Source organism: Misgurnus anguillicaudatus, chromosome 16, assembly GCF_027580225.2.
Source record: "Misgurnus anguillicaudatus chromosome 16, ASM2758022v2, whole genome shotgun sequence".
Taxonomy (NCBI): domain Eukaryota; kingdom Metazoa; phylum Chordata; class Actinopteri; order Cypriniformes; family Cobitidae; genus Misgurnus; species Misgurnus anguillicaudatus.
The window spans coordinates 35,815,191-35,831,010 of NC_073352.2; the positions used below are offsets into that span (position 1 = coordinate 35,815,191).

A 15,820-nucleotide genomic window follows, 5' to 3' on the forward strand; every position below is an offset into this window, starting at 1 on the left:
CTAAAATATACTAAAATAAACTTGTACAAAAAGTGAATATAATATATTCACACATACACACACAAATATATATAAATAATTTCCTAGAGTTTTTTCATGTGGGTTATCTATTGTGTAATGAGAATACATCCTCAGAAAGTATTAAAACACAAACATTATAGTTGAAATAATAGAAAGGAAATAAAACTAATACCACATTCTTCACTAAAAACAGCTGTTGGTTGCCATTTATAATCTCACTGCTAGATGGCGCTAAATATTTACACACAGCACCTTTAAAAATAATTTCCTTATTTAACATTTCACCCGACAGTTAAAATAAACAAATGCCTTAAAAACATTGATCAGTATTGAACCCGGTCATAGTTATATTATTTTTATAATAACAATATGCACACTTTATGGACTAAAAAACGAAAATTTTTGGGACACCCACTTCTATTGAACAGGTGTGACCATTACTTTAGTCATTTCAGTAAGCACAGATCTTAATCCTATAGTATTATCATCATCATCTTCTAGTGATGGGTCGTTCGCGAACGAGCGGCTCAAAGAGCTGATTCTTTGTAGCGAACGAGCAGAGCCGAATCTTCAGACGCAGGCAGGGGAGCCGGCTCTTCTAAGGGAGCCGAGCTAGAAGAGCCGAATCTATGAAAAGAGCCGGACTGCCATCACTAAAATGTAGAGCCAGCGCTTGAACCGAAAGAGCCGAATCAATGGAAAGAGCCGGACTGCCCATCACTATCATCTTCTATCTAGAGCAGTGTTCTTTACCCTGGTCCTCGAGGACCCCCTTCCAGAATATTTTAGATGTCTCCTTAGTTAACACACCTGATTTAAATCATTAGCTTGTTAGGGAGACATTCTGGAAGGAGGCTGATGAGATGGTTCAGGTGTTTTAAATAAGGAAACATCTAAAACTTTCTGGAAGGGGGTCCTTGAGGACCAGGGTTGAAGAACACTGATCTAGAGTATTGTGTGCTTTTCATTTTTATCAGCAGCTTTTTATTCCAGTTAATGCCCTGTTGACAAAACAAAAAGAAATGATTGATTCAGTCTTGTGTGGTCTTCAAATACTCATCATCACCCAAACACATCAATGATTTGAACACAGAGGTCATTTCAGCACAGACCTTTCCAAAACTGTGGCAAAAAAAGATGGAAACACAATTCTTTAAAGCATTAATATCGGTTGTGAATGGAATAACTGGAATATAAACATGTTTATTTATTTATTATGAACGTCAGTTTAGCATTCATGGCTATACTGATAATGAGAACTGGTTAAAGTCAGGTTAAAAATCATGCAGGGGGAAATTGGAAATGTCAAATCAACGTGTCTTTAGTTTTTGGACTCTGAAATGAAATCATACACTGAAGTAAACCCATGAAGACCTTCAGTCCTCCTGACACAACACCGGGTTTGAACCCAAGACCTTCTTGCTGTGAGACAAGACAACACTGTGTTTACTAGGAGCCTCACAATACTTTCCTATATAAAGCGTTCTTTTATGTATGTAATAAATTATAAAATATTATAAAATAATAATAATTAAATTAATATAAACCATATCAAGTCAAATTGAAATCATCAAGGAAAACAAAGTTGAAACTAAAGAGTAAACTATATTAAAAAGTGTCCCTCCAGATTGTTTAATGTATTGTGGTGGCCCTTGCTCATACAAAAGGTTAGAGACCCCTGGGGCCTATACCATGAAGCTGGTTTAGTTGGTTAGCCAGCTTTGTTTAGGATTAGTTTGTGCAAATCCTGGGTTTTAGGTACCATGAAAATAGCTTTTACCAACAAGGCCTGCACATTGGCTTGGTTTTGTCAACCTGAAACTAATCCTGTAACCCTGAGTTTGTTTAACCATTTTCATGGTACGGGCCCCTGGTGTAGTGTTTAGTTTTTTTTTGTTTTTTGTAGTGTTTAGTTTTTCATCTTCTGGCACGTGAACGGTGCGTAGATGATGACGTCAGACCCGGAAAATATCGCGTTAGTCGCATCCCTTTCTAGCCGGTGTAATTTTGCATTTCTCAGGTTATTAACGACATTGTCTTTGTATTCCTGCATTTATATGTTGACCTGTAAAGTAAAAGACATGAGTTATGACGGGTATTGGTTTGTTTACCTGATCAGATGAGATGAGCTGTGTGTGTGTGTGTGTCAGCTAACGGGTCGGCAGCTAAGTTAATCCAGCTAACAGCTGATCTACATCATTACAAATGAAAAATTTTACTCTTCTGTTCACTTGACATTAGAGTATATACAATAACAACTGTAATAGTCGGAAATAAATAGAAAAACAGTGCACTGTACTTTAAAAATATTGTGTAGTTAAATGTAGCAGCTAGCCATTCTGTGTATAAAGCACCATATTAAAAGGGTTTACTAAAGCCAGTTATTTTGTTTGTAGTTTCGATCAGTCTTTTTGAAGTGTGTCAAAGACAAGACGAGTACAAACGCAGACATGGACGGTAAGATGCACGTGACTGTGTGGATGTGGATCCAAATGAATAATCTTTAACTTGTAGATGAGGAAGATGTTTCTTGTTTCATTTCAAGTTGTTTTCCAGGTGACACAGATAACCAGGTAGAGATGGAGGAGAAGAGCAGACTTATAAACCAGGTCCTTGAGCTGCAGAATACACTTGAGGGTAAATCAACAAGAGTTTAATAGTTTTCATTTGACATCTACACACACACACACACACACACACACACACACACACACACACACACACACACACGTGCATAGTTTAAGCAAGAATTTTTTTTTATTTATGAGATTAATTTCTAAAGTATTATAGTCCTAACTCAGTATGACAGAGAGCTGTATATAATAATTCAATTCAATTTATATAGCGCTTTTCACAATACTCAATTGTTTCAAAGCAGCTTTACATTAATAGAAGCAGTAAAAGCACAGAAAAACGACAGATAGCACAACATAATACACAATAACATAAGCAGTCAAATTTGCTGCGGCTATGACACGACATTATGAGCGAGCATATTACTAATGTAACGTCTAGAAGAAGAAGCTAAGTTAAGCCAAAGCAGGCTACCTCCCCGGGGTAAAAAACCCCCTAGGAGAAAAAAAACAAAAACCCTGGGTTGTTTAGCCGAGGAAATAAAAATAAAAGTCCTAGGAGGGAAAAACCCTTGGGAGATATACATGTATATACACACATATAAATGGATAAGGAGCTTAAGTGGATAATGTAGATCTGTTTATCTCTGTTCATTTATTTCTATGACATCTATTTATTCTTGAACTGTTAAGCGTCACCATCCATACGGGCCACCAATAGTAAATTTTAATCTATCACTTCAAACTATATATCGTTGGAAAGGTCTAAGCTTCTAGAATAGACACATCAATAAAATAAATGATGTGGGGAGAGTATTTGATTCATTTATAAAGAGAGTGTGCCTCAAAACATTTATATCCCGCTACATGTCACTGTCCCGCCAGCAGAACGCCTACATTTACTTCAGTGTTGTGAATTCTTATCTAATCACTTCAAAACTACACGTCTCATAATCATAATGCACTTGCAATTTGCACTAATTTGCAGCATTGTTTATTTAACCCTTTAGGCAAACTGTATATCATTTGAAAGCTCCAAGAGTGTAGATTTAACTCAATGGGGGGGGGGGGGTGACGCCTAAAGGCTTAAACAAATGATGCTGCAAATTAGTGCAAATTGCAAGTGCATTGTGATTATGAGACGTGAAGTTTTGAGAACTGGTCTGGTTGCATTATAACATTCACACATGAAGCGTGTCACAATACCTTCATTATGTAGAATAACTGTGATTTTAATAGGTCAGTATTGGGTGAATTCATGAAGATTGTGGCAGTTTTTACAGTCATCTTACCCAACATTTAGATTTTAAAAGTGTGTGTTTATTAAACCTGGAAAGATTTAACATACATGAGAATCATTTTATAATCTGTCCTTCTCTCGCCATCTGATAGACCTCTCATCTCGTGTGGATGCAGTAAAAGAGGAAAATCTAAAGTTAAAATCTGAGAATCAAGTTCTCGGTCAATATATTGAGAATTTGATGTCAGCGTCGAGTGTGTTTCAGACAACTGACCCCAAGAGCAAACGAAAGTAAGAGAGCGCATCTCCATCCATAACCCCAGACAGACCAACTAACTAACTAACCCTCGTCATATATCTGTGACCTTTACGTTTCTATGGGATTCATTTGATCTATGACATTAAAATGGTAAATGTTTACATGCTTTATATTATCAGTATTTGTTTGATTTCATTTCTCAATGTCTTTGTATAATGTTAAATATTAAATCACTTTACTAGATGATTGTCTTTAAAATATTTACGCTTTGACTATAAAGAATACTTTTCATCTCCTATCAAAACAAACAAATGACTTCATATGTGTTTAATATTTCATTTATTGTTGCTTTGTAGATAAGAGAGCACAGCTGTAATGACAGAAATGTTGAGCTGTTTATTTGTCTATATCAGTTCATTCATTAAGAGAAAATAATTCCTGTCATTGAATTGGTAAAGTACTGTGTTAAAGCATATAGGTGATATAAATGTACCTTGTACGTCTCTTTGGATAAAACATCTGCCAAAATGCATAAAAATGTAAAGATTTAATACAATTCAGGTCATTCAGGTCAGGGAATGAAATCTATAACACTGTTGGTGCTACAAAAAGTCATTTTCTAGAATACATTACATCTGTGTCTCTTAATATCTTCTATTATTATTTTATTATATTGATATTTAATTGTGTTTCTGTAGTATTTTACCATTGTCTGGCATTAGAAATGCCTGTTTTAATAAAAATATTTGCTCTGTTTACCTGAATAATGTGCAATTTTAAGACCTCACTCACATTCAGGATCTAAGACCTTGTTCACACTGTCAGTCTAAATCTGATTTTGGTGCGTATCCGATAAGAGTCCAATTAACAACAATCTAAACTCTGTGTATGCTTTGATCATTGTTCTGAATCTGATCTCTAACAAAATTACTTTACAAAAATGCAATTATTTCAGCTTTTTGCTCAAAATGTGGTATTTATGAAGAAACTTACCCATATTTGAGAGGTGATAAAATGAAGATGAAACGTTTCTTTCCCGTTTTGTTTGTTTGAAAGCAGTGGCTCTATTATTTCATTTGATAGATTTGTATGTTTATATATTTATAGAAGAACATTTTCCTGAAAGGCGTTTTGTTAAAAGGCTGGTGGGGAATGATTTAAGGAGATTTATGCTTTGTCATTGTGTAAATTAACTGAAAACACTATATCACTAATCATCATCATCATCATCAAAAAATAGTTTATTACCAAAATAACTTAGACAACAAATTAAAAAGTGGAATAACAAACAAAGACCTTCGTGGTCAAACAACATTGGAAACAAAAAACATCCCATCATTCAGTATTGTGTTCACTGAAAGACATCATACAGTAATGGTAGTCATCCTATAACAGTAAAGTTCATCTGCTGAACATCAGGGTGCAGTGTTGTCCTTAACATGAGACATGAGGTATTTTATCTGTTATCAGATCTCTCATCAAACTTTAATCAGGATCTGAGAGACACAAGAGAGGGAAGTTTTAAGTAAACCTTAGAGACGGTGTCACAATGATACACAAACAAACTTAAATAAACAGATTATAGGTGCGGTTTCCCAGATTAATCCATAACTAGCTCTTAGTTATATTAGGATACATAAGTGGGTTTACAAACATACCTTACAAAAACAATACTGGTGTGCATCTTGAGACAAAACAATGACACTAATGTATGTATGTTAAGATGTCAGCTCAAGAGGTTTTTAAATGAAAGGTGCTCAAACATGTGTTTTAGTCTGGGATTAAGATAAACCCTGTCTGAGAAATCGCCCCTACAAATCTTAAAAAACTTCAACAGACTTCTTTACTATCTTAAACACAACTAAGTGACAGCATGAGGATTATTTTAAACTCATCTGTGGATAGTTTGAGACAATGAATGGACACATGATTTCCAAGTGTTTACATATATTTGCTATGCAAAACACTACATTGACTATGATGAGATATTTGGCCTTTTCTCAGCCTGATCTTTTTACTGAAGTTTAAGGCTTAGAGAAAGGTTTTGACCAAATAATATTGAAGTAATAACACAAAACCAGACGTAATAAAACACACAGACACACACATTAAACTGCCCTAACAAGCCCTACAGGTATCATACGACACAGACAATCATCTCTCTTTTGTGTTTGTTTTAGTCCTTTCAAAAGAAATCTGCCATGAAGTGACATGCCAGTACGTTTGTGTTTGTGTGCTAACAAACATTTATTTCTGTATCTTTTCAGAGATGTCGATATAAACGTGTCAATCTATATACCTGCTTAATTAGTACAAGAATGTCAAGAAAAACCCATAAAAAAGCAATAAACCTGACAGGTCACCATAAAAGTGTTTTCTGTCATTTATTTACCTCAGAAATGTATCGCTCTGGAGAGCTTATAGTCCAAGACTAAAATACACGTTTGAGCTGCCAACATATCTTCACGTATATCAGAGCGTCATTGTTTCGTCTCAAGATTCACACCAGTCTTGCTTTTTGTAGGCATGTTTGTAAAAACCACATAAATATCCTAATAGAACGAATGCCTAGTCCTGAATTCATCTAAACCCTGCACACACCCTATGGGGCCGGTTTCCCGGACAGGGATTAGCTTAAGCCAGGACTAGCCTTAGTTTAATTAAGAAATATAACTGGTTTTACCAAACATGCCTTACTAAAAACATTACTTGTGTCCATTTTGAGGGAAAACAAAAGGGCACTGATGCATTTTAAGATATGTCAGTGTAAATTGCTTTCAGTTTGGACAGATTTTTTAAATGTTTAAGTCTAGGACTAGTTTAATCCCTGTCCGGAAAACCTAAATGTGTTAAATATAAACCAGTGTCCACATTCTCTTATACTTTTGTACTCAGAAGGCAAATAAAAGATCACACTGGTTAAAACGTCACAAAGATTGCTCAATCTGGCATAATGTTTTGAGCAAACAAAGCTTTTAAATCGCTTTCAGCCCTCCTCCCAAAAAAAAGCCATGGTAAGTATTCATCAATAGGAAAGTTGATCCGAGTACGACTGTCTGCTTTAAACCGAGTAACTCATCTCACCTCACTAAGAAGAACCCAAACATCTGAATCTGTGTGAACTAAGAGCCGTATAGCAGATAACTGATCAAGATCTTTATCCACATCTCCTGCAGCTAATCCATTCTTAAACGAACCTGTACAAACTCAAGCACGCACACACACACACACACACACACACACGAACACACACGCACGCATGCACACAGAAAGAGTGTCTAATATAAACTTAAGCAAATGTTGAGAGAAAACTTACAGATAATCTTACTTCAAAGCGCAATGACGAGGTGAAATTCAACTTCTTGAAGTTATGCAAATGTTTATAAATGTGTAATGGAAACCGATTCAAACAGGAAAGAAATAATAGTTGTGTACCTATCACCACATATCCATCAGATGAAGGTTTACAGCAGGGTAATTCTCCTTTCTTTACTCTCTCATTTACACTGCTCTGAAAACACAAATACAGACTCATCATAAAGAGAAGACAAAACGTCTTGTCTAGCAGGTTTGGGGTTAATATCTTAAAGATCTTAAAGATGCAAAGGCTATCTGGTGTCAAATGTCAAGCGAGTTGTAGTAGAAAGATGCTTTGGATAAGACAATGAGTGACACATTCTGTCAGTTCTTCTTCTGTCATTTACCAACTTAAACATGAAAAAAAGAGAAAAACATTCAACACAACGCTTGCTGACACTAAAAGATGACAATGTCACATAAAAAATAACACATGGTTTACTGATGGGTGAAATATGAGCAAGTTTGCAACAAATATACAACCTAAAGTTATGCATGACTTGGTTTGATCATCTAAGCGTTATGCAAAAACACATCTGTCTCAAACAATAACAGCAAGCATAATAGCACATGTGTTGATATTCTTTCATATATGAAGCCATCACCAACCCTATTCCTGGAAATCAACAGTTCACCTCTAACCCCAATTAAACACACCTGAACCTGCTAATCAAGTTGTTCGTGGCTACCTAAACATAAGTGTACTGAAGCTGGGTTGGATCTAAAGTAGACAGAAGGACAGTGACCACTGATCTCCATCATCATTCCTGTCCTGCATATAATAGATTCAACCCAACACACCTGTCTCTATTTTTTAAGGTAGCCTTGAAGAACTTGATTAGCAGGTTCAGGTGTGCAGGACAGAAGCACTAATGCTCAGCCCTGGGTTACAATACAGTAGTTTGGTTCCAAAACAAGATAACTGCATTTGGGTTGTTTTGAGTTAAGCCTTCATAACTAAACAAATACAGGTAGCACAATAAAAACATGATAACTTTGTCAAAACATGTTTATTACTATGTTATCTCGTTTTGGATCCAAACTCTTCATGTCTTACGTGACACAGACGCTGAGACATATTGCATAATGCCATGAATAAGTAAAAGTATTTCCTATGTGGTAAGTTCAGTAAAATAACTGTATTATCATTGTCAACACTCACAGAAACAGGAAGTCCCTCCACTGTCGTGTTGTAAAACCGGTCACCATTTGTTTCAATATTACCGCTTCGAAAAAGAAACCTACAAAGAAGTGGAATACAAATATTTAAAAGTTCAATTCAATGTTTATATTTAACATGTTTTGTCAATCATATACAGACTAAGAGGAAGTAAATCTGATAATATAACAATCCCAATAGAAAGTCTCTTTCGGTAACTGTGCTGTTTTGTTTTTGGAGCGCAAAGTTTTATAATTCTGTCTGCAGTTTCAGTTTTAAGAAAGAGACTTTTTTGGTTTGAAAAGAAATCAACTCACGGCTGAGAACAAACGTTCAAACGTCAGGTTCATTTAACCCAGTGGTTGTCCATATTTAACTTAACCATAAGTTGAAACAAACCTTGGAGTGTGAGGATTAAACTGGTGCTGTTTCAGAGGTTTTACCACAAGCACAAAATAAAGCAACTCTGAAAAGAAATACCTTGATGTGTCGAACAATATACTACAATTTTATAAAAGTGATATTGAAAATGTTAAGTTCATCTCACCTAAAACATCACAAATCTATCTGGTGTATATTTCTAAGTTAAAGCAGATGAAGGGTGGATTTAGTGTTGAGTATTAAATGTCGTTCTCGAAGAAGTGAAACAGAAGTCGGAGGTTTCAGATGTTAGATGTTGGGTACGTTTACATTTACTTTTGCCTAAATTATTTTATTGGGTTTAAACACAAACTCTGTGGTATTGAGTCTACGTGTATAATATAAGCCGTGGCTGGCGTGTGGATAGATGTACAGAAACAAAACTAAACATTTAAGAGCAATGCAAATTAGGACCTAAACTCACAAACCTTAACTTTACATATTAAATGAAACAAAGCGCTGTCACCGGAGCGTCATTAGCAGCCTTTAACATCAACTTTCTATGCAGCTCCACTGAATTTGAATTTGGAGAAGGACATTATAATAATGTGATGTCCTCCTATAAATGCATTACTTCTCTTTGATGACAGTTTGAAGGAAAGAAGGTTTAAAATGATTTATAAAGCATCTTTAGTTTCTGTAGTGTCCTCTTCTTACCCTTTGACTGTTTGAGGCTCAGTAAACTTGATGATAATGTAATCATCTTTTTTGGGCGTGAGACCCCAGAAGAAGTCCTCTCCTCTGTAGGCCCTCTCCAGTGAGTACGTCTGATAGTGAGTTAAACTGCTGCTGATCTCTGCTGATGGGTTACTGTGAGATTTAAACAGCATCTGCTTCCCAAAGTCTTTATCCTGTACACAGAAACACACTTGAGAACGGCCTCGTCGTCTAAATGCACAATCACAAATAGAATTGAAGCTGAAGTTTTTTTAAAAGAGGACTTTATACTTACTTTTAGGCTTTGCATTTTACCCTGCAGAGAGGAATGTAAGCCGACATGTTGAAAGAGTGAAGGTTTGTAAGTCCTCTTTAGTCTGGCCTTTGCAACATTGCAGTGAATCTAAGTGTACAAAAGAATTGTAATGATAAATACGAGGAAAGAAAGCAACACGAGGCCTGTGATCTGTGAACGTACAGCATCTTTCTCTGGATTACACGCTTTGACCCACAGCATGTGATCAAGTAACCAATCAATGGGCTTGTCCTTGTGAAACATCAAAATGAACTCCACAAACATCGGCAGATCTGACGACCTGAAAAGCTTGCCTGAAATAGAAAATACATACCAGATTAGTTATTCATTCAACTCTCATCATCACCATAAATAAAACCAGTGACATATTACAGATTTTCTTTAGATCTGCAGCCAGAACAAACTTCACCTAAATAACACATCAGAACGAGGAAGCGCTTGACAATCCAGCAGAACAAGTTTTGTTTAACAATCACCTTCATCTTTTTGATTGTCAGATAAGATTTCAAGAATACTTTGACAGACACTTTCATTTAAAGTCACTGACAGTACATTTATATTCAGGCGATAGTTTTTATCAGTATGTGCGTTGTCTTCCAGGAATCAAACCCAGAATCTTTACTCTGCTTTATATGAACACTTACAGAAAAACACGGACTTCACAACATGACACTGCACAATCTACAGTGAGTCAGTGCTTAACAAAAGACGCGCTACACAAATTAAACTACAACACAAAGAGAGAGAAGCCGATTCAAACACTGACCGATGAATCCCAGCTGGGAAAACTCCAGATAAAGCCACTCCTGGGAAAGCTCCTGCTGTACAAACGCTTTCATGGACTCAGAATATCCTTGCTTAGCTACGATATCATCCTCCAGCTGAAAGACATTTATAACAAACAAAAAACACAAAGTCACAAAGGCAATAAAACTGCTGTGTTGGCACCTATAACATCAAGACCTCACCTGTATGTAGTAAGAGCCTTTATCTTGAGCATACAGCATGAGAAAACTGTAGTCCAGATTCTGCTTGGTCCTCCATCTATAGACAAAACATTATACCACGGGTCTGTTGAATGCTTTATTCTGATTGGTTGAGAAATGTTTCACTGCAATGCATTATTTTTCTATAAAGCACACCTGACCTAACAAATGTCTTAAAATAACCACCTGAGCAATGTCTGTGGTAATTGTGGTATAACTCTTATAATTGAAATAATGCACACTTTATTTTGCGTTGTGCCACATGAACACATTTGGTGTGCATTATTTTCAAAAACACACATCAATTATTCCATACATATTATAAATCCTACACTAAATGTTTCATTGCATCTGTTAAAACCCACATCTGTCAAACACGTATCAAAAGATGAAAGTCTAACCTGACTCGCTCTTTAGAGTCCCCAAAAGTTTCCTTCAGGTCAGTAAAGTCTGGGTAATAGTAAGGGGACGGAGAGATGACCTCTATCATCCCTGAACTCACATCATCAGGGAGACTACATCAAGAGAAAGAAACACTTACAAAACTGCACAATGAGCTTTTAAAACCCATCCAAAACTGATGTCAAATCAACTCACTTGTTCTGCACACTCTGTACCACACCGTTAACAAACGCTGCATTTGTCTAAAAGAAGAGAAATGACAGAAATAAATAAGGAAAAAATACAAGAACGAATCTAAACAGTTAATAACATTAAATGAAAGAGAAGTTGAGTTGTTGTAATTGGTGGTTATTTTAGATGACTTTTATCACCCCTATAGTAACTATGACCCACAGCATATCATAGTTTATGACCGCGATGTAAACTAAAGGCTATTCATTATTTGTAAAGAGTAATTAAAGAGATAAAGAGTCGAGGTTTAGCACCTCAGCCACAAACACTACGATGAGAATCTCTTTTCTTTCAGCAGGTGAGACGTCAAATAACAGAGACTGAAGTGTGTTCACAAGATAACTCTGTTTCTCTCGGTGTACGGTGGGAACTCCTAACACCAGCGACACTGTAAAAACAGTTCAACAACATCTCTACACCAATAAGCAAACATATACTAAGTAAAGACAAAGTACAAATTTAACGCAGTAAAACACCACCCATATTTAAAGCAAACCTCCGGATCGTCCTTGTCCCAGGTGAATGATGGGTTTCAGACCGTCCTTCTGCTGTTGCAGGTGGGGTAAATAGAGAAGCGCATTATGCTGGAAAGGCAAAGAGTCTGAAGGTGCTGACTGACCTGAAAGGGAAATAGTTGAATAATGAATCCCATAATAACCAAATGAACAAAGTATTAAATCTGGGTGTGTTTGTGTGCTGACTGACCTGAAGTTTTAGCGGCTGTTGAAGAATTGAGGTTTTGAAGATGACCCAACACGTTACGTAACTCGTATGACAACACTTCACCACGCTGCTCTGCTCGCAGTAATCTCTCATACATCAAATCCAGCTGCAATGAAATGTTATCTGAAAAACACAACACATACGTGTTATTGATGCTCCAGGTTCAATAAAAGCCTTTTTTTTAAATTATTTTGATAGTTTGTTGAGCAGTAGTTTACAATGCACAGGCTGATTAAAAATGTATGTCTTAAATGCAATGTAAGTCACTTTGGAAAAAAGCATCTGGCAAATATATAAATGTAAGTGTCATCCTTAATTTATCCATCAGATAAGATCAGAAGTCTTTGTTAGAATTCAATTCATTATTTTAAAATTAGGCTACTACAACTAAGTCTGTTGCTTAGTGTTTATCAATCCTGGTCCTCGCGCACCCCCTCCCAAAAAGTTTTAGATGTCTCCTTATTTAACACACCTGATTCAACTCATCAGCTTGTTAGGGAGACATGTTTATCATTTTGGAAGGAGGCTGATGAGTTGAATCAGGTGTGTTAAATAAGGAGACATCTAAAACTTTCTGGGAGGGGGTGCTCGAGGACCAGGATGATAGGATTTAATTGATTTGCTTAATCTGATCTAACTCAAGAGTTTGGTTAACAGATATAACATTCACACTGGAATAATAATAATCTACATGATCTTTAACCTAACTGCTGACAATTCTCAAGTAAACCCAAAGGGTGCGTATTTAACCATTAACCACTGTGTTAACCAATGGTTGGTTTACATTATGAATTGTTACATTAGAGAATAGCGGACACCCAGAATAGGATAAATGCATAATAACCACCCGAGATCAATCGTAAGATAATCACACACTTACCTGGTTGAGGCGCGTGCCAGATGGTTAACATCAACGCGCATCCCAAAAACCCCGTCGCCAGTAGAAGTTTCCCATGCCAAGACCTCATCTCATTTCTCTGGAGTACCAGACGACTTACTGCTTCTTTAGGTGGAGTCTGAATGCAGTGGCAATTTCTTTTTTACAATTTGGCAAAAGTCATTTTAAAAAGGTGTCGCACTCCTTTCTGTCAACCCGGCCGGCTACATTCATTACTAGTTACGCGTCGACACAGACGCCTTTCACAGCGAGAACAAAAATACGATCACACCTTTAACACGAAGCCACACCTTCCACCTGTTCACCTCATGCATATTTATCCATTCATTCATACTCGGGATTGACAGTGATCCCTTACGAATATTAACCACGAGGTTTAAGTGTAGTTACCATTGTTTACTGCTGTATTGTTTACTATTAACAAAACTGTGGTTTTACTACATGTTTTTTTATTTTCACTGTAGTAGGCTAAAACCATGCTTCATTTTCAAGGGTTGTGAGCTGGAATAGAAGACTACAAAACATACACACCCTCACAAATATTAAAATGTAAATAAAAGTTTAAGGATTGATGTACAGTTTGTGTGTGTGTGTGCGCGCGTGCAGCTGAATGTTTAAAGTTGATCAGAAACTTCATTTAAATATTTGTCGACACTTCAGATGATGATATTTAGTATTTAAAAGGCAATCGATCATCAAACTTGTCACACGTAGTTGTTCAAATTCTCAAAAATACATCACTACACTTTTAGAAAGGATAACACTAGCTATCATACTTTCTATACTTCTCTTTATTGCTCTCTGTTTTTCACAAGAAAAATGACAAACACACTGAACAAAAAGAATCATCTTATTCATGTTTATTGTAGAGAGAGACCTCTGCTGGTAACCACATTTCAAACATATATGCATGTGTGCATGTGATTATTGTTTTTAACACAATAAACCAGGAAATATTTTATGCAGCATGAGAGCAAAAACCAACATTCACTTTTAATAAAATAACATTTTCAGAATTTTTTTTTAAATAATACTTTTGTCATTTTTGAAAGATTACATCATTTATTATTAGTCAGATTTTTCAATATTCTTCAGGTCAGATGAACTTTCATTGTCCAAACGACAGAATTCTGCAATGAGAGTAAAAAAAAACACAATTCAATTGACTCATTGTATGTAATTGTAATGCATTTCATGTCCATGAAGGTCAAAGTAAATCATTTTGTTCAGTACTGATCTTTATTATAGATTTTGATGGAGGTATTATGACATATCAGGAGGTATATACTGAAATAAAATGAGTTATGTTGATTATTTACTAGATTAAATCCACACTGACCTGTTACACCATCATACGAGTACTGAGATTCTCTTCTGAATCCAAGACACTCAGCTTGTTTCCAGTACATGGCCAGATCAAACTCATTTGGGTTTCTCTCCCTCTCTGTAGCAACAAAGAAAAAATGATCTATCCATCAACAGCGTTTATCATTAAATATACAACATGACTTGAACTTTAATTGAAGGTTTGATGTGATGAATGCTCTATACGTGACTTACTAAAGAAGTAGAGCGACTTGATGGTCTCATTTTTGAATCTGCTAATGAAGCTCATGGTGATACAATCAGAACAAGATGGTAAAAATGTCCCCTGTGTTGATGTCTCGTTCTCTAGGGATCAAAAACAGCATAATAACATTATTATATTAAAACAGCAAAGTCTGAAACTATCTGTTTACTTACCAATGACATAAATGCTGTCGTCTTTAACAGTTGTGTTAATGCTGCGAAATTCACATTTGCCATTTCTGAGGAGATGAATGATGGATCTTAGTAAATGATTGGAAATGTCAAACACAGAAAAACATCATGTTAATGTTAATGTACAGCGACTCTTACAGCATGTTCCCTTGACTGAGAATGACAGTATTTTCAAACGCACTGGGTCTGAACTCGATCCATGAGCTGTTGACAGTCTTTAAGATGTGTGTGAACAAATGGTGATCAGCTATACCTTCAAGAAAGATCCATTTACCCATGATCATCTGATTGAAAGAAAATATAAGTTAACTATCACAACACAAATGGATGAATATACTAAGACTTAACAGACTTACACTTTTGTTGTCATCTTTCAGGATGAGAGGTTTGGTGAGCTCTTCACAGTTGGACGCAGTGCCTTGAGTTGCACTAAACAAACTCAGGAGAAGAGCGTCCAAAAACACCCAGCGGGACATTCTCAAAAACTTCATTTAGATTATTGTGTAGCATGATCAAACGTGCACCATCCACGATCTTATATATACACCTGTCTGGAACACGCTATCTTCTGGTTTTTCTGAAGTGATGCAACAGGACGAGCACTGCCAGTAAAAAAAAACCCCAAAGTGGACTTGGAAATGACAACATCTTTAATAAAACAAATAAATGCAAGAAAGTGTACAACATTAAACAAATGAATGAACATGGTCAGTATACAGCAAACATAATTTTACATTTTAAAATATACAAAAAATGGCTAAAAGTTTAAATATGTACTGAAATGTATTTTAAAATAGGTTTACACAAATGTATTTTT

The 15,820-nt window shown here is 35.9% G+C and overlaps 3 protein-coding genes across 6 annotated transcripts; 1 reads left to right on the forward strand and 2 right to left on the reverse strand.

The window, feature by feature from the left end:
* The first annotated feature begins 1,938 nt into the window (after positions 1–1,938).
* scocb (short coiled-coil protein b) lies at positions 1,939–4,849 on the forward strand. Of its 3 annotated transcripts, none has more exons than XM_073854573.1 (4): positions 1,939–2,041; positions 2,418–2,478; positions 2,567–2,658; positions 3,987–4,849. In XM_073854573.1, exons 3-4 carry the CDS (start codon positions 2,601–2,603, stop codon positions 4,127–4,129), a joined length of 201 nt encoding a protein of 66 aa, XP_073710674.1. In that variant the 5' UTR covers positions 1,939–2,041; positions 2,418–2,478; positions 2,567–2,600; the 3' UTR covers positions 4,130–4,849. The 3 variants fall into 3 exon arrangements, with proteins under 3 accessions (XP_073710674.1, XP_055034293.1, XP_073710673.1); XM_055178318.2 differs by having other exon boundaries at positions 1,942–2,041; positions 2,578–2,658; XM_073854572.1 differs by having other exon boundaries at positions 1,949–1,996; positions 2,578–2,658.
* Positions 4,850–5,316: 467 nt separating this feature from the next.
* On the reverse strand, positions 5,317–13,521 carry LOC129422406 (alpha-1,3-mannosyl-glycoprotein 4-beta-N-acetylglucosaminyltransferase B). The gene is made up of 15 exons (XM_055178314.2): positions 13,225–13,521; positions 12,327–12,467; positions 12,118–12,240; positions 11,876–12,009; positions 11,586–11,632; positions 11,390–11,503; positions 10,971–11,046; positions 10,769–10,883; positions 10,165–10,295; positions 9,982–10,089; positions 9,687–9,880; positions 8,613–8,691; positions 7,529–7,604; positions 7,178–7,290; positions 5,317–5,589 (listed from the first exon to the last, which is right to left on the reverse strand). The coding sequence occupies exons 1-15, from the start codon at positions 13,310–13,312 to the stop codon at positions 5,572–5,574; spliced, it is 1,557 nt and encodes a 518-aa protein (XP_055034289.1). The 5' UTR covers positions 13,313–13,521; the 3' UTR covers positions 5,317–5,571.
* Positions 13,522–14,299: 778 nt separating this feature from the next.
* On the reverse strand, positions 14,300–15,523 carry LOC129422407 (saxitoxin and tetrodotoxin-binding protein 2). Of its 2 annotated transcripts, none has more exons than XM_055178317.2 (6): positions 15,360–15,523; positions 15,142–15,287; positions 14,986–15,050; positions 14,803–14,913; positions 14,582–14,680; positions 14,300–14,372 (listed from the first exon to the last, which is right to left on the reverse strand). In XM_055178317.2, exons 1-6 carry the CDS (start codon positions 15,492–15,494, stop codon positions 14,311–14,313), a joined length of 618 nt encoding a protein of 205 aa, XP_055034292.2. In that variant the 5' UTR covers positions 15,495–15,523; the 3' UTR covers positions 14,300–14,310. The 2 variants fall into 2 exon arrangements, with proteins under 2 accessions (XP_055034292.2, XP_055034291.2); XM_055178316.2 differs by having other exon boundaries at positions 14,582–14,686; positions 15,360–15,520.
* Between the last annotated feature and the right edge of the window lie 297 nt (positions 15,524–15,820).

What these genes read in the sequence shown, in the direction of transcription:
- LOC129422407 (XM_055178316.2), bottom strand. Translation starts at nt 15,494, where the DNA reads ATGAAGTTTTTGAGAATGTCCCGCTGGGTGTTTTTGGACGCTCTTCTC. An exon ending in TGAAAGATGACAACAAAAGT is followed by an intron (nt 15,288 to 15,359) that starts GTAAGTCTGTTA and finishes TCTTTCAATCAG; the next exon opens with ATGATCATGGGTAAATGGAT. An exon ending in CAAGTCGCTCTACTTCTTTA is followed by an intron (nt 14,687 to 14,802) that starts GTAAGTCACGTA and finishes TTGTTGCTACAG; the next exon opens with AGAGGGAGAGAAACCCAAAT.
- scocb (XM_055178318.2), top strand. An exon ending in GCTGCAGAATACACTTGAGG is followed by an intron (nt 2,659 to 3,986) that starts GTAAATCAACAA and finishes GCCATCTGATAG; the next exon opens with ACCTCTCATCTCGTGTGGAT.
- LOC129422406 (XM_055178314.2), bottom strand. Translation starts at nt 13,312, where the DNA reads ATGAGGTCTTGGCATGGGAAACTTCTACTGGCGACGGGGTTTTTGGGA. An exon ending in AAGGCTCTTACTACATACAG is followed by an intron (nt 10,884 to 10,970) that starts GTGAGGTCTTGA and finishes AATGTCTTTCAG; the next exon opens with CTGGAGGATGATATCGTAGC. An exon ending in TGGAGGGACTTCCTGTTTCT is followed by an intron (nt 7,605 to 8,612) that starts GTGAGTGTTGAC and finishes TTGTGTTTTCAG; the next exon opens with AGCAGTGTAAATGAGAGAGT.